The 21776-nt window shown below is 42.1% G+C and overlaps 1 protein-coding gene across 18 annotated transcripts in view; it reads left to right on the forward strand.

The window, feature by feature from the left end:
- Nucleotides 1-21776, forward strand: part of MRTFB (myocardin related transcription factor B) — a 214560-nt gene that overhangs the window by 155353 nt on the left and 37431 nt on the right. For 12 of the 18 annotated variants that reach the window (XM_077773154.1, XM_077773153.1, XM_077773170.1 and 9 more), the window contains 3 exons: nt 2996-3157; nt 4904-5082; nt 18920-19057. In XM_077773154.1, coding sequence (XP_077629280.1) covers nt 2996-3157; nt 4904-5082; nt 18920-19057 — 479 coding nt within the window. Of the gene's footprint in view, nt 1-702; nt 792-2995; nt 3158-4903; nt 5083-18919; nt 19058-21776 lie in introns of those variants that run through there. The other 6 variants (XM_077773157.1, XM_077773164.1, XM_077773168.1 and 3 more) reach the window with 2 other exon arrangements.

Raw genomic sequence — 21776 nt, forward strand, 5'->3', positions numbered from 1 at the left:
CCCCCCCCCCATAAGTTCCTGAGTATGTTTTTCCCATTGTTTTGTTTTGTTTTATTGAGCAAGGACTAGGAGCTTGACCCTGTGATGGTCTTGAGTATATTAAACTCTGAGATACAGAAAGAATCTGAAAATTTCTCAAAGATTCAGAGACAGTTCTCAAGTAGGAATATTATATTTATTCCTCTGGTTTAATAACAGAGTTAGTATTAGAATTAGGTTGATATTACAAAGTATTAGATTGTCGCTCATTATAAGGAATAATATTCTGAAGGTTAGACATGTTTAAAACTCTTCCAGAAGCGATATGGTTACCCTCATTTGAGGTGGTCATTCATTGGCCAGTGAACTAGACCCCAGAGACCAACCAAACAAACCAGATTGATGCCTGCTTTCATGAACCTTACATTCTAGTAGCAGAGACAGATAATAAACAGGCCAAACAGATGAATTACAGGTTGTGAAAAGCGCCCGATAGGCAATAAACAGGCTGCTGTGATGGGACTAAGCGCCGGATGACACCACAGTGAGGATGCTGTCACCAGATTCCAGGTATCCGGTTGGTGTCTGCAGCCCCGAGTAGGGTCTCTTCTCATCCAAAGAATCCACAATTATGTGACTCTCTTCATATCTGGGGTGGGAACTGGTGGGTATATGCCTTCCACTACTTTCGGTGTGTTCTCTGAAGTCCATTGGGCCAAAAAAGCTTTTCCGGGACTCAAGTGGTAGGGCAGAAACAGCTACCAGCTGTCAGGGATAAGTGACTCTTCAAGAAGCAAGTGTAAAGTGTACTGGTAAGTAAATGGGGATGTGGCTCCGCCTAAAAATACCTCGACCTATAAAGGACATTTTTGAAGGAACAATGCTGTCTGTTTTAGCCTGCCTTCTAACGTAAGAGGCTTTCTTAATGTAATTAAAACCAAGGCAAATACATGGAACTATCAAAAAGAATCACAGTTGCTTAAAAAAAAAAAAAAAAAAAAAAAAAATTACCCAAAATTTAAAAACCAANTTACCCAACATTTAAAAACCTAACTGTGTGCATGAGTGGCCCATAAGTGATGTTTTCAGGACATCTGTTCTCAAGTTGGGATTTTTGAAGCAAGGAAGAATATGTCATTTGTGATTTTAAAAAATAACTTCAGACCCCCCAACTTATTTTAACATTATCCCAAGTTTGATTGAATTGGATGTTTGGCAGGCAAAACTCTAAATTATTTTTCTGAAGTTCAGCTAAAATCCAGCCTCAGTGCTTTGGAGATGAGGAGATAATAAGACCAAAAACAGAAACATACCAAAATGCCAGCCTCTGATTATTTAGTTTTGGGATATTTTCGTTCCAGTCATATTCCTGATAGGGAAATGTTGATGGGAGAGAGGAGAAGGGGTGACGACTATCCTACCTAGATCTTAACAAGAAGCATTTAAAATCACCCTAAGAATGATTCTTCTTACCTGTCATCTTTCTGTATGGTTACAAGTGTTTTTATGTAATAGGATGGGGGCCACAGCCTAAGGTTATACAGGAAAATGTTAAAAATGAGATGTCACACATGTCATTTCCACGTACCGAAATGTGCATTTATTAGCCAATACTCTGATTTAACACCAGGGCCCTCACTTTGGGGAAGTGAATGGAGTTTACATCATCTTTCTTGCATAAAGCACAGCCATCATATTTCATCTAACATTTCCATTTAGGGTGGAAAAAACAGCATAAAGACATTTGAAAAGCAACCTGAGTTGGAAAATCATAGATTTTATAATTTTCCCAAATATTTTAGTTGTTAATTGCCCTAATTTAACAGTGATTTATTCTTTAGTGACTCAACTTTATCAACTCATTCCAAAGGATTTAACTTAGGTTCCCCAGAAATAGTCTTATTTTTGAAGTTATCTCATTTTCCTCTAACATGTACTTAAGTTATGTATTGATAGCAAATATGAAACGATATGAACTGTTTTGTGGACCATCAAGGTTGAGTTTTGGTAAGCGTGTAACTCAACTGGTGGAAAGAGAAGCGTCCTGTTGTGCTGGGGAGTAATTCATGGGCTGTGGGCTTTTGGTGCACTTTGGGCTTTAGCCAGGACATTGAACCTACTAAAAACAGAATGTCAGCTAATCCTGAAATTACTTATGGGGATTTTCATTAAAAAAACCTTCTGCTATATAATTTAAGAGGCAGGCAACTATCAACTCAGAATTTGGCGTTAACACCTCACCATTTTTTAATCAATTATAAACATTATTTAGAACGATGTAATAAAATGTTAATGAGAAGTACCAGAAGCCAAGTCATTGACAGAATTACCCTGAACGAGCTATGGTACTTACATTAGTTTTGCATTTGTTGTACAACTTCATGTCTTCAGTAAGTAGATGAGCCAAGGCTTCTTTATGACCATTGCCATCTATCTTTATGACATAGGACTATGTAATTGAATGTTCCAAGGTCATATATTCAGAAATAAACCCAGATTCTTAATGAGGATGATTGACGGAGACACACAGGGATCAGTCCAAGAATTTGATATGTAGCTCTTCCTTTGACTCCTGCAGAGAAGCTTATGACCTAAGTAAGATACAGCACCACGTCCAGCGGTTGACTTTGCAGTGAAGCCAAATCTCAGCTGGATACTTCTTGGACCACGACTGGACCACATCCCTCGTGTTCATCCTCCCTACCTCCCCATACCTAATAAATGTGACTGTGATCCTCTTACCATAAATGAATAAGAGCAGTACCCCATTTTTGGCTTGAGTTCATGTTAACTTGAGTCTAAGGGCATTATATAGACAATATAAAGTATCCAGGACTAAAAATATACAACGTATTCTACCGCATTCTTCACCAGCCTATTTCTCTTTCCATAAATGTGTTGAGAACACATAAATAAGTTTAAACCAGTTTAAATTAAATTAGATTCAGTTGGCCTGAAATAACATTATGGAACAGAGTAATTCAAATAATGGTTAAAACTATGTTTCCTCTTATAGAAACATTTGCAGAACCATCCCTGCAGGCTACTCAGATGAAGTTGAAAAGAGCTCGACTAGCGGATGATCTGAATGAAAAGATTGCTCAAAGACCCGGTCCTATGGAGCTGGTAGAGAAAAACATCCTTCCTGTAGACTCCAGTGTTAAGGAAGCAATTATAGGCAAGACTCTAAAAATTTACTCTTTTCTGGGAGAAAGAGAAACTTGGAAGTTTCAGACAAATTTAATTTTAAAAAGCCACCACCAGGGGCACCTGGGTGGCTCAGTTAAGCATCGACTCTTGATTTTGGCTCAGGTCATGATCTCCTGGTTCATGAGATCGAACTCCACATCAGGCTCTGTGCTGTCAGCACGGAGCCTGCTTGGGATTCTCTCTCTCTCTCTCTCTCTCTCTCTCTCTCTCTCTGTCCCTCCCCCACTCATGTGCTTGCTCTCTCCCCCAAAATAAATAAATAAACATAAAAAAAAAGTCAGCACCAATCATGAATATTGTGTTCTGGGTGAATTAGAAATTGATTAATACTTGCATCAGTCCCCATTTTTCTTGTTGTTGTTGTGGTGGTGGTGGTGGTGGTGGTGGTGTGTTTCCAAATAATAATAGACTGAGCATCTCTTATCAGTTAACACAGAAGTCCCTCTTGTCATGACATCCGAGGTTTCTGTCCTTAAGTTCCAGTTTCATTCTGACGTTTTCTTAGTCCAACTTACTCATTATACTATTTCATTTCTGTTGTGGTGCAGACTTCTCATTACTTAATTCTGTGTACTTCTAGAAAAGACGAATATCTTGTTCAGTGTTCGTTCAACAAGGTAAATAGCACATGAGTACAGATGTATTTACTAAGAATGGTAATATTTGTCCATTTTATCCTGATCGTATCATAGTTACTAATGTTTCTTCACTACACATACTTTATAATCTGGCACAAGCTTTAGCAAAAAAAAAAAAAAATCCAAATAATACCACTTACTCAGCAAGCGATTTTGAAAAATTAATATCCTACTATAAAAACTATTCTAGTTCCCATTACTCTGGGGACTTCATATTTTGCATTGGTATGAGTTTAAATCTCAGGCAGTTTGTAGTCTGTGATTCAAAGTAGTACATCCCCAAAGGAATGGGCCCCGAAAAGTAAGGCATCGGTATAACTGGGCTGGTATCTCATCCACAGATACCGAGCCATGGCCGCATTTTCTCCCACGCCTCTTAATGTTTTTTTAACAGTTGTATTCCAAATCAGGATCCAAGCAAGGTTCTTACCTTGTCTTTGCTGACATACCTCTTAAATCTTAATCTCCTGGGTGGGTCTTCCCCTCCTCACTTGTCTTACTGGGTATTTATTCGCTGGTGAACAGGCCTTCTGTTCTCTAGCCATGTCCACCTACTGGATTTTACTGAATGCATTAGCATTCCCATTGTCATTAAAAACTTTTCTTGTCTTCTGTATTTCCTGAAACTGGCAGTTGGGTCTCAAAGGCTTGACCTGATTCAGACTGATCCCATCTGACTTTTTCTCCAGAGTAGTCATCATGGGTAGTGGTGTGTTCTTCCTCTGGGAAGTACATTATGTTCATTTTCTCTTTATGTTTCATTATTTATTTTTGAGAGAGAAAGAGAAAGAGCATGAACTGGGGAGAGGCAGAGAGAGGGAGACACAGAATCTGAAGCAGGTTCCAGGCTCTGAGCTGTCAGCCCAGAGCCCAACGTGGGGCTCGAACTCACGGGCAGTGAGATCATCATGACCTGAGCCAAAGTCGGAACCTCAGCCACCTGAGCCACCCGGGTGCCCCATCAATTTTCTTTTAAACCAGCTTCTTAAGTTCTTGTACTAAACAATGTGTCTCTTTTATCATTTTAAGCTTGGTATTCCAAGGTCAAGTTCAGTTGAAATCATTTCTTTCTTTAGGCGTTGGGAAGGAGGACTATCCTCAAACTCAGGGCGATTTCTCATTTGACGAAGACAGCAGTGATGCTCTGTCTCCAGAGCAGCCAGCCAGCCAGGACTCGCAGGGGTCAGCCGCTTCCCCGACTGAGCCGCAAGTTAGCGCATCGCCGTCTCCTGTGACTACAAACACCCCAGCCCAGGTACCGCCTCTCTTGTTTCTGGCCCTTAATAGAGCCCGCGCCCTGCGTTTTATCTGTCGGGGTAATTAGCTTTTCCCCAGAAGAAAAGTCTGAAAGGGTGGGGAAATATAGGCTGTTTTTCACCTGTAATGTGCACAGTTAACATTTTTCAGTAGATTCTTACATTTCATTTCTGTTCTGTGTACACATTTTTTATTTTACAAATAATTATGTAACTCCCTTTTTAAAATTTTGCATAACTTTCATTGGGGATAGAATTCACATGCTATAAAATATAACACCCCCCCCCTTATTTTTTTTGCCTTCGTAACCGTTTTAAAATGTGCAGCTCAGTAGCGTTCAGCACGCTTGCACTGGAGGGCAGCGGACCTCCAGAACGGTTTGTCTTACAGAACTGAGACTGTGGTCATTAGACAGCGGGGCCCCAGCCCCCTTTCCTCCAGACCCTGGTGATCACTGTTCCATTTCTGTCTCTAAGAATCTGACACCTTTAGGGTGCGGGGTGCATGAAATAGGTGAAGGGTATTAAGAGTGCACTTAACATGATGAGCACTGAGTTGTGTACAGAGTTGTTGAATCATTATACTGTACACCTGAAACTAATATAACATAGCATGCCAACTATACTGGAATTTAAATAAATACGTACATACATACATATGAATTTGACTCCTTTAGATATTTCATATACATGGAATCATGCAATATTTGCCTTTTTATGACTGGCTTATGTCACTTAACATAGTTCTTCAAGGTTTGTTGACATTGTAGTATGTAATAGGATCACTTTCATTGTTAAGGCTGAATGATGTTCCATTATATGGATAGGCCAGACTTTGTATATCCATTCGTCAGTGACCTTGAGTCACTTCCATCTCTTGGCCACTGTGAATAATGGCACTGTGTGGCACTAGGTACGTGAGTTTGGAAATATCTCTTTGAGACCCTGCTTTCAGTTCCTTGCGACATATACCCAGAAGTGGGATTGATGGATTATATGGTAATTCTGTGTTTAGTTTATTAAGGAACCTTCATGTTGTTCTCCATAGTGGTTGTACCATTTCATACTCCAGCATGCAAGGGTTTCAATTTCTCCATATCTTCACCAGCACTTACTAATTTATGTTTTTTTGATAGCAGCCATTCCGTTGATGTGAGGTGCTGTCTCGCTGTGGTTTTGATTTGCTTTTGTTTAAAGATGAGTGCTGTGAAGCATCTTTTCGTATGTTTTTGGCCATTTGTATATCATCTTTGGAGATAATGTTTCTTTGAGTCCTTTGTCCATTTTTAATCAGATTATTTGTTTTTCTGCTGTTAAATTGCAGGAGTTCTTTGTATGTTAACCCTTATCAGATATATGATCAGGAAATATTTTCTCCCATTCCTTGTGTTGGCCTTTACCTTCCGTTGATAGTGTCCTCTGATGCATGGAAGTTTTTTTTAATGTTTATTTTTGAGAGAGAGAGAGAGAGAGAGAGAGAGACGCGCAGAATCCGAAGCAGTTTCCAGGGTCTGAGCTGTCAGCACAGAGCCCAGGACAGGGCCCTAACTCACAAATCATGAGATCATGACCTGAGTTGAAGTCAGATGCTTAACCAATTGAGGCACCCAGGCGCCCCTGATGCACAGAACTTTTTAAGTTTGATGTATTTGTCTATTCTTGGGTGTGTTACCTGTGTTTTAGGTGTCATGCTAAGAAATCATCACCAAATCCAGTGTCACAAACCTTTCCCTCTGTTTTCTAATAGGATTTTTATAGTCTTGGGTCTTACATTTAGGTCTTTAATCCATTTTAATTTTTATATATGATATAAGGTAGGGATCCATGTTCATTTTTGTGCATGAGATATACAATTTTCCCAGCATCATTTGTGGAAAAAAACTGTCCTTTCCCTATTAAATGGTCTTGGCACTTTTGTTGAAGACCATTTGACCGTATACATAATAGCATAAGGACTCTGTTCTATTGCACTGGCTTATTTGTCTGTCTGTATGCCAATACCATACTGTTTTGATTACTGTCACTTTGTAGTAAATTTTGAAATCAGAAGTGTAAGACTTCCAATTTTTTTTTTCAAGACTGTTTTTGGCTACTTGGGGTCCCTTGAGATTCCATATGAATGTTAGAATTGATTTTTCTATTTCTGTAAAAAAATGGCACTGGGAAAATTCACCCTTTTTTTTTTTTTAATGTTTTATTTATTTCTAGGAGAGAGAGAGAGAGAGAGACAGCGTGAGCAGGGGAGGGTCAGAGAGAGAGGGAGTCACAGACTGAAACAGGCTCCAGGCTCTGAGCTGGCAGTCAGCACAGAGCCCGACACGGGGCTCGAACCCACGAACCGCGAGATCATGACCTAAGCGAAAGTCGGACGCTTAACCGACTAAGCCACCCAGGCGCCCCAAAATTCACCCTTTTAAAATGTATAATTCAGTGGTTATTAGTGTATTCACAGAGCTGTGCAACTGTTGCTACTGTCTGATTCCAGAACATTTTCATCGTCCCAAAAAAGAAGCTCATACCCATTAACAGTCATTCCCCAGTCTCCCTCCACCGGCCCTAGGCTACTTTCCGTTTCTGGATTTGCCTATTCTGGATGTTTTATACAATTGGAATCCTACCGTACATGGTCTTTTGTGACTGACTTCAGTCGATGGACACTTGGTTTGGACATTTGGCTATTATCTAGTCAAATGTTCTACCCCTGAGCTATACTCCGTGGACATTTGGCTATTATGAATATGGTGCTTTGATGTGTATGGACAAGTTTTTGTGTGGACATAGGTTTTCAGTCTCCACCTAGGAGTGGAATTGCTGAATTGCTGAGTCATATAGTAACTCTTGTGTGTAAATTGCTTTTATACCTTTATCATAATCATAGTACTGTTCCTTGTCAATAGATATACATTGATATCATTTTTAATAGCAGCTAGCTAGCTTCATCTTCTAATCAATTCCCTAATGTGGGTTGTCTAGACTTGTCTCTATTTTTCACTCTTAAAAACACAAGAACCCTTGTTGTATTCTCACATATTTACTACATACGTTGTTGTTGTTGTTGTTGTTTTAATGCTTATTTCCTTGGTGGGGAAGGGGCAGAGAGAGAGAGAGAGTGGGAGACACAAAATCTGAAGCTGGCTTTAGGCCCTGAGCTGTCAGCACAGAGCCCGACATGGGGTTTGAACTCGTGAACCATGAGATCATGACCTGAGCCAAAGTCAGATGCTCAACTGATTGAGCCATCCAGGTGACTCATACATAGTTTTGTATACATACATTGTTGGGCACTTGTCTGATTATTTCTTTGGATAATTACCAGATTTTGAAATGGATTTGGACCTTTTGTTAGGTAAAATATGGGCCTTTCAACTGTCTTCCAAGAAGGTCATAGGGGTTGCCACAGTCACTATGTCTTTACCACAGGTAGGTAATGTCGTTACTTGAAACTTTGCACACTGTTTGGAGATTTCAGTGTTTTCATTGGCTCCTTGATGTTGGTTAGACTGAACCTTGTTCAACAAATATTTACTGAGCACCTATTATGTGTCACATTGTTTTGGGAACTGAAAATCTAGTGCACGTAAAAGACTCTAACAAATATTTTTTGGTACTTGCATTGGAAATTCCTATTTCTTATTTTCCAGTGGGTGTTTCTGTTTCGTTTGGTTGTATAAGAACGCTTATGCTTGCACATAAGTTAGTTTTTCACCTCCTTATAGTTTTTGGCCTTACTGAAATTTTAATATTATTTCGTTACTTTAAAGCCAAAGCTATTGAACTTCTTAATGGAGCTGGTTAAGTTCTGTAGAAAATGTTGTTGTTAAAACCAAGTATCATAGCATTTTTGAGTGGAGAAGGAAATTTCGCAATTAGCTGCCTTAACCCTTGTACCAGGGGAGGCCTGGGTTCAGAGAGGTATGGAAATTTGGGGATTAAAAATGTTTGCGTGTTTTCTTTCAGCATTTCTTCTCATTCCCGAATATCTCTTGTTCGGCAGGATTTTCCTCACTGCCCTTATCACCATGATCTGAAATACATTCATGCATTTGCGTGTTGTGTTGATGCCTCCAACTAAAATGTGAGCCCATGAGGAGAGGGACTCTGGCTCTTAGGGAAACAAGAGCTTGTGTGTGTGTGTGTATGTGTGTGTGTGTGTGTGGTGGGGTGTCTGTGTCTGCAACACCCAGCACAGGGCCTGACATAGCAGAAGTGCTCAGGGGATGCTGAGGTGAATTCACCACAAGCGCTGACTGGTGCCAGGCCTGTCGAAGCAGTCAGCGTTTGTGGTCCTCCATTTGCAGGCAGAGCCTCTCGGGCTCAGAGTCATCAGAGGCAGTGCGGGCAGCTAGGTTCAGATTCTCCCGTCGGGCTTTCGGGGCAAGAGGCCCTGACCTCTCAGCGTGGCTGGAACCTGGTCCGGGAGGAGGCGGAGTCAGCGACCAGCCCACGGCAGACAGGGAGAGCGAGGGAGAGCAGCCCCTACTGTATTCTCACGTAGTTGTTGCACTCTGGTCTTGAGCTTTAAAAATAGGGCTAAGAAGAATGTCAGGTATGCAAGTAAATACCAGTAAAAAACAGTTCTTCTTTTCCATTTCGGTTGTTTGTTCTCTGCTTCGGTCAGGCTGTCGGACAGCTATTAGCGTGGCCTTGGCTTTAGTGACATGGAATTTTTGTCCCATCAGCCATCAGGCTGGTAATGGCCTCATGACAGCCCACCTGTGTTGTAGGAGATTAGTGTTTTCCCTTCCCTGCATTGTTTGCATTAGGTTTTTCACTTTGCTCTTGAAACTTGGTCTCCAGCTAAGTTTATAAGTGAGAACCTTTAACCAGAGGGAGTCCCACCCCGTGGGCTGACATTCCTCAATTCCTTGAAGGAAGAAAGTAGTAGCAATGTTTCCTGAAGAATCGGTATGGTCAGGTTATTGCCAGTGCAGCACACATTAAGCCCGGGTCATTCTGGAGCCTAAATGCTGCCTTTTAGAACACTCATGTTGCCACAGCTCCGGTGCCACATGTGCGCTGCAGACCATTAACAGTCTGCTTCTTTTTTTTTTTTTTTTTTAATTTTTTTTTTTTTTTTTTGGGNCTCTGAAGCAGGCTCCAGGCTCCGAGCTGGCAGGTAGCACAGAGCCCGACACGGGGCTCGAACCCACCAACCGCGAGATCATGACCTAAGCGAAAGTCAGACGCTTAACCGACTAAGCCACCCAGGCACCCCATTTAACAGTCTGCTTCTTACCCATCGGCTCGGCCTGCACCAGAAGCCCCACTTCAGAGAGTGGTACACTGCCTCCCTAGACATCCAAGTAGAAGAACCTAGAAGCTAGGGCCGGCCTGCCGCACCTTTACCCTGTTACATAATTTCTGAACCACATACCTTGAGGCCTTCTCACGTGGTGTGTCCTTTATAAAATTGCCTGTAGTAGGTGTGTATTTATATAAAGTATTTATATGTATATAACCTTATATAAAGTTAGTATTGTCTAAAGAATCTGACAAAGATTCTCATTAGTATATCACACCTTGATTCATTCAGTTAAAGAAGCATCTCTCTGTTAACTGTGCTGTACTGAAGTTGAAGAAAGATAATCCTTGATTCTAAGTATGTTGTGGGTCTGGGACTTTTGTTTTTGTCATCAACTGCACAGGCAACTTTGTGATGCCTGTAAAGTCTTGCGGATTTTTGTGTCACCTAGAAGTGATAATTAGGGTCTGTTTTGGCACATTTTGTACTTTAATTGTTTTCACTGTTATCTGGTGTTAGTTTTATGAATTTGTCCAGGCATCTCACTTCATATATTTGTAGAATATATTTATTTCCCTAAATATAGTTACTTTCACATCTGTAGTTCAAGGGGAAAGAAAGTACCTGAAAACACTGCTTCATGAAGACCTCAAGTTTCCAAAGGGCTGGGTTGTCCCCTCATTTTATCTTGGTGACCTCATCCTGAACATGCAGGGTCCAGCATGCGGCAAGTGCTTACTGCTTTCGTGAATGAAAAACCTGGGAGATTATCTCTGCAGCTTCTTTCTTCCTGCTTTAGAATTATCCCTGTACCTCCCAAAAGTCAGTCTCCTCACCGCTATTGAAACAGTCCGTACAAAGACAAGCGAACAAAAGAACAACATAGCTTATAATTTGGGTGTTCTTTGAGATTCTTAGTTTGCAGTCTTTAAAATGGAAACTCGGTATAAGAGTTTGATGGTGAATTTAGTTACTATAGACCAGTGGTCCTCAGGGGCACTTGGATGGCTCAGTTGGTTAAGCGGCCAACTTCAGCTCAGGTCATAATCTCGAGGTTTGTGAGTTCAAGCCCCGCTTCGGGCTCTGTGCTGACAACTTGGAGCCTGGAGCCTGCTTCAGATTCTGTGTCTCCTCCTCTCTCTTCCCCTCCCCTGCTCATGCTCTGTCTCTCTGTCTCTCTATCTCTCAAAAATAAATAAACATTAAAAAAGAGAAAAAGACCAATGGTCCTCAAATTGCCTGTAGTGAAAGATGAGCATGTGTTTGCTTTTTTTACATAGTTTGTTTGATTTCCAAATCATTGTGGGCTAATGTTGCACAATACAGTAGGAGGAGAAGGGTAACATCAGATTTCCATGAGACTTCCTATGCTTGTTCCGGGCAGGTCACAGAAGTCCACGGATCCCACTTGGAGTGACTGTCAGATTTCACATGGCCTCTTGTTTGCCTGAACCAGGGTTTTTTTATATGTTATTTAGTCATCATTTCATGCTACACATTTAATTCTGTGATTAAAACACACTTTTCTAACTTCCTTGTTCAATTTTTTTTTTTAATATATTTGGCCTACTATAAATCTCAGGGCCAGTGTAGGGAATTTCTTTTTGTTTCTTTAAAATTATATTTACAGATAATTACTTATGAGGAAATTAGGCTTAAGATATTTTTATGGCTTGCTTAACGCCAGAATGTGTTATGACATGTTGTCTCCTGAATTCCTTTTCAAAGCATACAGATAGATACCAGAGGATTTAGTCCTAATGGAAAATATTAAAATAAAAGATATATTCCTTACAAAAAAGAAATAATAAAACACATAATATCCACCATGTCCTTCCTTCAAAATGTACATTCCACCAAAAAAAAAAACACTTCTTCTTTGAAATATATAATTCTGTGTGGTCTGTAAGAAACTAGCACTGCCTTTCCTTGGATTATTCTCTTTTCTTTTCGATTTCGATCAAAGTACAGCTGGAAAGGAATTTGCCAGAACAGTAATGGAACAGACATCACACATCAGAGCTAAATTTATTTTATGCCTAAGAAACTCCTGAACAATGGAAAGCTGTAGAAAATTAAGAACAGCTAGTTACATGTGGGCACCAGGAGCTGTTACACTGGTGCTTTTAATCTGAGGACCTTTTCTCCCTCAGCGATCTCTTAAGCCATTTAATTAATCATTTATTGTAAGCACCCACATGCGTAACTGACATTTTCCAAGTCTGTGCTGTGGGGACAGCTCCTGTGCTGAGTTGGAAGTAGGGCTGAGGGAACCTCGTGGGTCACTTCCTCTGTGTACTTTCGTGAAGATGGGGTTAGGGGAACTTGGTACAGTTTCTCCCATTTTATCAAGTAACTTTTAGGTAGATGAGCTTTTCCAAACAATATAGACACCTTAGGCTGCAGCTAACAAAATGAGCAAGGTGATGTACACATATATTAAATAATTAAAATGAGACTAACTTTTATTACAAATGCTTATCAATAAAGGCCTGAATTAGGGCATCAAAGAAAATGGCTGTAATTTCTGTTGTTACCCTTTCACTCTTACTGTCTGTAACTTACATGTCAAGAGGACTTAGATTTGGAGCTGGTTTCCGGAATTGACTATGAAGTTGTGTTCCATCCTAGCTCCTAACTCCGTTCTCCTGTGACCAGTAGGAAAGTGTACTTTCTACAGAATAGGATTTTTCCTATGTATTCATAAATCAGTCAGGGTTTATCAAATATAATTGAGATAAGTATAAAAAATAATGGCCAACATTTGCTGGGCACTTATTTGGGCCAGGCACTGAGCTACTTACATTACACGTATTACCCGCGGCAGGTGTCATTAAGAGAGCATCTGTCTGACCTGCACAGGATTTGAACTAATGACTATGTTCTTATTAAGTCAACGGTTTGAGATTCTTCTTAAGACCCTTTTCAAACACATCACCCTGGTATAACTCATGGTGACAGTTATTCTTTGTGTTACTTAAGAAATGCAGGGGCACCTGGGTGGCCCAGTCAGTTGAGTGTCCGACTTCAGCTGAGCTCATGGTTTGAGTCCTGCATTGGACTCTGTGCTGACAGCTCAGAGCCCGGAGCCTGCTTCATACTCTGTGTCTCCCTCTCTCTTTGCCCCTCCCCTGTTCGCACTCTGTCTCTCTCTCAAAAATAAATATTTAAAAAAATGAAATGGGCAAGGGACTAGAATAGAGATTTATCTAAAGAACATCAACAAATGGCGAATAAACACATGAGAAGATGCTCAACATCACCAGTCACTGGAGAAATGCAAATCAAAACCACAAGGAGATACCACCTCACACCACTAGAATGGCTTGTACCCAAAGAACATAAATTAACAGGTGTTGGTAAGGGTGTGGAGACATGGGAACCCCTGGGCCCTCTTGGTGGGATTGAGAAATGGTACAGTCACTATAGAAAAGGGTATGGCAGTTCTCTCAAAAATCTAAAAATTGAATTACCGTATGATCCATAAATTCCATTTCTGGGTATATGCCTAAAAGAATTGAAAGCAGGGACTTGAGCAGGTATGTGTACAGCCATGTTCATAGCATTATGGACAATGGCCAAAGGTGGAAGCAACCCTCGTGTCCACTGACAAACAAACGGAGTGTATATGTACGATAGACTATCTCTCAGTCTTACAAGAGAAGGAGATTCTGACCCACACTACAGCCCATGGGACATTATGCTAAGTGACATAAGCCAATCACAAAAGGAAAAATGTCTGATTCCACTTTGATGAGCTACAACAGTCAAATTTATGCAGACATTAAGTAGATGGTGGTTGTCAGGGGCTGCTGGGAGGGAGATTGGGGAGTTGTTTAACGGATAGAGTTTCGGTTTGGGAAGATGCAAAAGTTCTGGAGATGGACCGTAGCAATGGTTACAGAACATTGGGAATGTACTTAATGTCATAGGACTATACACTTTAAAATGCTTTAGGGGCACCTGGGTGGCTCAGTCAGCTAAGCATCCAACTTCGGCTCCCGTAATGATCTCACGGTTTGTGGGTTCGAGCCCTGTGTCAGACTCTGCTGACAGCTCAGAGCCTGGAGCCTGCTTTGGATTCTGTGTCTGCCTCTCTCTCTGCCCCTCTCCTGCTCGTGCTCTGTCTTTCTCTCTCTCAAAAATAAACACTAAAAAATTTTTTAATAAATAAAATGGTTTAAATGGTAACTTAAAAATTTTTTTTACATTTATTTATTTTTGAGAGTCAGAGCACAAGTGGGGGGAGGGCAGAGAGCACATGAGACACAGAGTCCACAGCAGGCTCTCGGCTCCAAGCTGTCAGCACACAGTCCGACATGGGGCTTGAATTCACAAACTGAGATCGTGACCTGAGCCGAAGTCAGACGCTTAACTGACTGAGCCACCCAGACGCCCCATTGTTTATTCATTTTTGAGAGAGAGAAACAGGGCATGAACAGGAGAGGGGCAGAGAGAGAGGGAGACACAGAATCTAAAGCAGGCTCCAGGCTCCAACCTGGCTCAAACTCACAAACTGCGAGATCATTACTGGAGCCGAAGTTGAATGCTTAACTGACTGAGCTACCCAGGTGCCCCTAAATGTTCCCTTTTATATTATATATATTTTACCACAATCTTTTTAAATAATTGGTTTTTTGAATAAGGGATACATGCAGATCTTCACTATTAACCAAGTCATTAAGTACCAGCCAAGTTCACTAGATATTGTGCCAAAAAATTAATGTTCAACTAGTTCTAAAAATAAAGTGCCTAGGGGCGCCTGGGTGGCTCACTCAGTTAAGTGTCTGACTCTTGATTTTGGTTCCGGTTATGATCTCACTGGTTCATGAGATCGAGCCCTGTGTCAGGCTCTGTGCTGACAGCGCAGGACCTGCTTGGTCTCCTTCTCACGCTCTCTCTTTCTCTCAAAGTAAATAAATAAATAAAAACTTAAAAAGTGAAATATCTAAACTTTTAACAATGTATTACGTGAAGTGGTCAGTGCTAAGTGATATATTTTAGCAAAACTAGAATTAAATATGGCATTAAATATCCATCTATTAAATATACAAAGCATGTGTTTTTGATTTGTATTCAACCCATTCATTGACTAGCATTTGTTTTATTTGGGGATCAGCAAATGGAAACAATATTTAAAGAATAATTGCATTTTGAATTTCTTATTTGCATATTCCCATCTTAATTAAGATCTGTTCTGCATCCTGAATTAAAAACACATGTATTTTAGACTTAAAATCTACAGTCCAAAAAAACCTTTGTTTTTACATATCAAGTTTCTGCCCCTCTGGATTGCATGAAGAAATCTAATAAAAAAAGGAACTTACCAGAGAACAATGATTGGTCCTTGACAAGTGTATCGTCTTCTCAGAAGGAACCAGTGCAGACACCTGATACATTACAAAATTTTAATCAACTTAAACATTGACTTTGACTTATTTTTTTCTTTTGTAGCAGAACTTTTCCCTTCGCTGTTTCTAAGAAGAGAAAAAAACCAGTCTTTAAGATTCACAGTGCTTTCTTTTCCGGTTTTGTTTAAAGCCTAAGCATCCCTCGTTAGATAACAATGTTTTTCTGACATTTCATGTCATGGTATCATGATGACAGTTGAAGAGATGGTGGTCATGAGACCTGTAGCTTGGGAACAGCACTCTGATCGAATAAAACAGAGCAGAGCTTGCAGCTCTTTGTTTCCTTGGAGAAAAGATTCTGAGTCATTTTGAGATTAAATTTTCAAAGTACAGAAGGTGACCTTAGTTCTCAGTGGAAATTTGAACATTTAAAGTATTCTTTCAAGACTTTAGCTCGCTTTGTGATGGAACAAAATAAGTGTAGTACCCTTTATGGCTTGGATATTGTTTTTATGCTTTTTGGAATACCATCATTACAGAAGTACTGATACTTAGATTTTTGGGTAACCCTGGCCACCAGGAAGGATCCTAACGTCCTAGCCACTAGGATGTCAGCTTGTTTGAGGGGTCATTCCTAAGGCACATAAGACTGGCAATATGTAAAGAAGAGTTTAGACATCTCTCCCATTATAATCAGAATTTATCTTCAGATCAGGTAATGTGAATAATCACCATATCTCAGTTGGGTTATTCTTGTGTTATGCTGGGGTCTGTGGTTGTCTGGGCAGCAGAGTTGCACTGAAATACCAAAGGAGCTAGTAAGATGAGAGAATCAGTAATCAAGGCTGAAGTCAGTCAGACAAGGTCTAGAAATACAGGAGAAGCATTTTCATAAACAGATACCACATTATGCTTGTGGATTATTTTTCAGATTATTAAAATGGACAGCTGTCACATGCATCATTGCAGTCATATCAGTCACTGGAGGGCTGGATGGATAAAATAGCTGCCAGGTTAGGAGAATTTACCTGCAAGGAACAAAACACACACACACACGTATATAACTATATATACACGTGTATGTATATGTAATTTTTTAAATATACTTTATATACACACACATATATAAAGATATATGTGCAAATATGTGATTCTACTTCATATGCCAATTATTTAACAGCCAAGGAATGTTTTTCCCCTATGGGAAAATTGACCCAGAGATAAATATCCTCACTTCCAAAAAATGTGCAAAGTAAAAGGAAAACCAAGAATTTAAAACCATATCTCTTAAGACAGTGACAACTTAGCTGGCCACCAACTTTCCCCTCACATCAGAGGTTCATTGAGAAGGCGGCTGTCTCAGCACCGTTTGGGGGCAGACGTCAGCCTGGAGTACAGGTTTCAAGACTCCTGGAGAAGTTCCTGTCTTCACTTCTGTTTGAATGAAATCAAGTGCAGGGTTCTCCCCTTACTCACCGGGGACGTGTTCCCAGACCCCAGTGGGTGTCTGAAACCGCGGATAGCACAGAACACTGTATATACGGTTTTTCCCTATACGTACGTACCAGTGTAAAGTTTAATTTATAAAGGCGGCACGGTAAGAGATTAAGAACTGGAAAAACGAGGACAGTTACAAGTAAATTATGTGCATGTGGGCTTCCACTCTCAAAATACCTCATTATTGTACGCTGTCGTCGTCTTGAGGACGTGAGATGATAAAAATGCCTCCATGAGGAGATGAAGCGGGGTGAATGACATAGGCCTGTGATGTAGCATTAAGCTGCCATTGACCTTGTGACCATATGTCAGAGGAGGATCCTCTGCTCCAGGACCACGGTTGCCCACGGGTCACTGAAACTGCAGAAAGATAAAACATGGGTAAGGGGACTACCGTATAGCCATCTTTCAAAAGTCACATCTTTTTATTGTCAACCCTTACTGTTAGTAATTATTTAAAAGCAGAAATCAATGGCAAGAAGGAAAACTCAGGGAGACAGCTGCCACGGGCACGCACAGTTAATTGCACACTCACACACATGCTCACGGTCTCAGCTGGCCTTGAGAGTGTGACCCAGCATGAGTAAAGCCACAAGGAATTTCCATTCACCCATTAAACAAATATTTATTGAATAACTAGTATGTGCCAAGCTTCATATTTCTTGCTGCTGAATAGCCTCTGAGTTCTCAGGTCATTTATTTTAAGGAAGGAAAATACAGTCTGCTGTTCTTAAACCCAAATACATCAGCAAAAGAACTGATTCTGATTCTTGTAATGGCTTTAAGAGTTGTGTGGGGAGGGGGGTGGAAGTGATAAAGGAAGAGATTTTTCCTTAAAATAAGGCTGGTAATAGTTAAGTCCATGTAGTAATTGCTATGCAACATTTAACTGATTTGTTATAATAGTAATATCTCTTCCCAGTAACTGAATACGTAAAATCTACTTACAGTAGATAGTCAGGGGAAGTAGGCTGTTAGGCTGTGGAGAAAAGCTTTGAAAGCCTTCGGTAGCTTCCTCTGTTAATATCTGACACCACTCCCAGGTTTAGTGGTTACTTGTTTGGCCTTGGTAACAAATTAGCTTCTTGCTTTGGGTGTGAGTGAGAGTGCCCTCAATGAAACAAGGCCATCTTAGAATACATTCTTCAGATGCCCGACTGTGGTGGGAAATGGACAGACATGGTTAAAGAGAGTGCTAGTCGGACTTGGACACAGGGACGTAAGCTGTAAAGCACATTTAAGGACATGTGTGGAGGAACCTCCAGGGAGGGGGTGCTTCCTCACCGAACGCTGCCGGGCCGGGGACCTGGGGTGTGCTGGAGAGGCCCGAGCGGGCCAGAACCGAGACTGAATACCACGTTTGAATTAGCCGGCTTTACTGTGATCTGCATGGCAAGAAAGCCTCCCCAAGTACCACATACTGTTCTGATCATTTCTGCAAGAGCCTTGAACTTTGCTTTTGCCAGAAAAGGGCGGTTCTGACCGTATTTCTGAGAAAACACCTCTAGGGTGTAGCCCATCCAACCATCTTATTTAGCTTCTGCTTTTCGTTGCCGTTGGGGCGAACTTGGCTCCATGGACGTGAAGCATGTTATTCCGCCATCTGGGTCTCAGACACAATAGCATATTTTCTTTTGTTTCTTTCCTAGGGGGCGTTCAAAAAATGAGGTCACTCCCTTGTAACACTGGTTTTTCTAATTTTATGCCATCGAGTTCACACGCCTGCTCTCTCTCTGCCTTTTCCAGCAGTTTACTTCAGTGTCCCCAGCAGTTCCTGAATTCTTGAAAACTCCTACTCCGGATCAGCCCCCGACCCGGTCCCCAGCTCCTGTCCTCCCCACAAACACGGTGTCCTCTGCAAAGCCCGGTCCGGCACTGGTGAAGGTGGGTTTCCGGCCTGCGCTGGTGTGTGAGGTCGGTTTTCTCACGGCTCATCCTTGGCCCTGTGTGCAGAACACAAAGGCACGTGTCTGCCTTTCCGCCTGGAGCCTTGAGGACACAACCATGGGCACTGGCGAGCTCAGGCCTTCCTGTTGGATGCCACCACCCTCAGCAAGTGGCTGCTGCTCTGTAGTCAGCGAAGAACTGCACAGAGCTTGGTCTCTAGAAAACTACCAGAGCCACGCAGAAAGGCTTTAGGGTACATCTCATCAGCGGTTCCCCATCCTGCGTCCATCCAGGCCGCTAAGATGAAAAGACACACCAGAGGTAGGGTAAGATAGAGTCGCTTCGGCACAGCACTGAGGAATCATAACCCTCCCCAACAGATGTCTTTAATGGTAACAATTTTGGACTTATTACACAAGGTCAAGCTCACTGGTATTCCAGATGTATTACATGACAGCTGAGGCTTCAGACAGGCAGCTACAATTTTTGCTTCAGCAGATTTGGCCTGCAGATTGGTGGCACTGTTCCCTACATTTTACTTGGCGAAATAATTCAGTTAGAAGAGGCCCCTAGGGGGGGTGCCTGGGTGGCTTAGTCGGTTGAGCGTCCGACTTTCACTTAGGTCATGATCTCACGGTTCGTGGGTTCGAGCCCCGCGTCGGGCTCTGTGCTGACTGCCAGCTCAGAGCCTGGAGCCAATTTCAGAGTCTGTGACTACCTCTCTCTCTGACCCTCCCCTGTTCACGCTGTCTCTCTCTCTCTCTCCTAGAAATAAATAAAACATTAAAAAAAAAAAAAGAGGCCCCTAGGAAGATTAAAAATTTGAATATGTAGTATGCTTTAAAAAAAATTTTTTTCAGTGCATATAGCACTGCTAAATAAGAGGGGGAATAAACAGGAATAGTGTAAACAGCTTTTGCCAAAAGCAGCAGAACCCTGATCTCCAACTTTTAGAACTGAAAAAGGACGTCAGAGAGCTAGCTCACCCTCTCTGCATCTTTCCGTGAGGAAGTGAGGACCCCAGAAGTCATAAGGCCAGGCAGGACCCAAGCCCTCGGAGGGCACGGGCGACTTCCTTGTGCCTCCCGGTGAGCACAGGGCAGCACTCCCCCAAGGGAGGTACCTGGGGCAGATTCCTCCCTTCTGTCTACCCTCTGGCACTCCCCTGGTCCTCAGCCCTCGTGCACAGAGGAGGCCTTTCTCTTTCTACTCCAGCCTCTCTTTGTCAGAGTGGCCCAGTGTTTGCGGCTTCAGGGCACAGAGCAGTGTTATTTCACCATCTTCTATCACTTGGTACTGGAGCCAGAAATTCCAGAGGGTGGCAGGCGGCAGCTGAGCTGATATCCGCCCTCTGCCCACACCCGCAAGCACGAATCACTGATGACACCAAGACTGAATGCCAACGCGTCTTTCCCTATGGGCCCTGAGCGGTCTCTGCCTCTCTGAATTGCTCCTCTTCACTAGTGTATCTTTACAGAGGGCTTTGATTCTAGGGCAAGAGGCATCGTGTAGGAATGTGACAGCCAGAGGCTGGGTGGGCTATCCCAGGACTCCGCTGGCAGAGGAAAAGCCAGGTGCGTGCTGGGAAGCAGACCGCAGTTCTTCGGGGTTTGTGAGGAAAGCTGTTTCCCACCTTCACTTCCTGAGAGAATGTGCCATTGAAGACGTAGGAGCAGACGTAGCCAGAGGGACGGTCGTTCTGACGTGCCTGGTCTGCTCCCTCTGCCAACAGGTGCCTTCCTGATTGGCTGAGTCACGTGTGTCCTTACATAACAGTTATAGTGCAGCCTCCTTAACCCACAGCCCGTTCATTGTTACCATCACTCTGAAAACACCAGCAGTAAAATCTGTTGTTGAGAACACGATAAGCAGATGACAGGGAGTTGATGAATAATGTGAGATTGCAGTACTTTATATTTGTGTCATCATTAGAACTGTGTAACCTTATAGTCTGCTTTATTCCATTAGAAGCGCTCTTCTGTTTTTACATAGTCACTAAAGAATATAATTTTAATGGCTACAAAATAGTGCCCAGTTAGGGTGAAGCACACCTTATCCTTTTCCATTTGTATATTTAGCATACAGCCCATTTTTCACTAGGAGACAACATATGTAAGTGTGTCTAAACAAGAGACCCAAAGTAACTTTTTATTGAACTTGAAAAGATCACGCTCAGCTGAGTACATCCTTCCCTTACTCTGAGGAAACAAGGAGCAGGAGAAAGTAAGTTCTTAGGGGCCAGATTGTTTTTAAGTTTATTTGTTTTGAGAGAGAAGGTGTGAGCAGGGGAGGGGCAGAGAGAAAGGGAGAGAGAAGCCCAAGCAGGCTCCATGGTGTCAATACAGACACCGACGCGGGGCTCAAACCCACAAACCATGAGATCGTGACCTGAGCCAAAATCAAGAGCCGGAAGCTCAATCGACTGAGGCCCCAGGCGCCAGATTGCGTGGTCCGAGAAGGTACACACATGCTTTCATAGCTCCGGCAACGTATGTGGTGTGCTGCTTTCCAGAGCGGCTACACCAGTTTCTGAGGTACGTTGCTTTTTTATGTCAGATCATTTAGGCACGCGGTAGAATAGGCCGCAATGTGGTGGCGCCTCTAAAAATGGTCCTCTCTTAAAAGCTGAGAACACACTGAGGGCTGATGGGTAGGGGGGGAGGGGAAGGGGGGGCAGGGGTCATGGGGGAGGGCACTTGTGGGGATGAGCACTGGG

This window comes from Crocuta crocuta, unplaced genomic scaffold, assembly GCF_008692635.1.
Source record: "Crocuta crocuta isolate KB4526 unplaced genomic scaffold, BGI_CrCroc_1.0 scaffold16, whole genome shotgun sequence".
Classification (NCBI taxonomy): domain Eukaryota; kingdom Metazoa; phylum Chordata; class Mammalia; order Carnivora; family Hyaenidae; genus Crocuta; species Crocuta crocuta.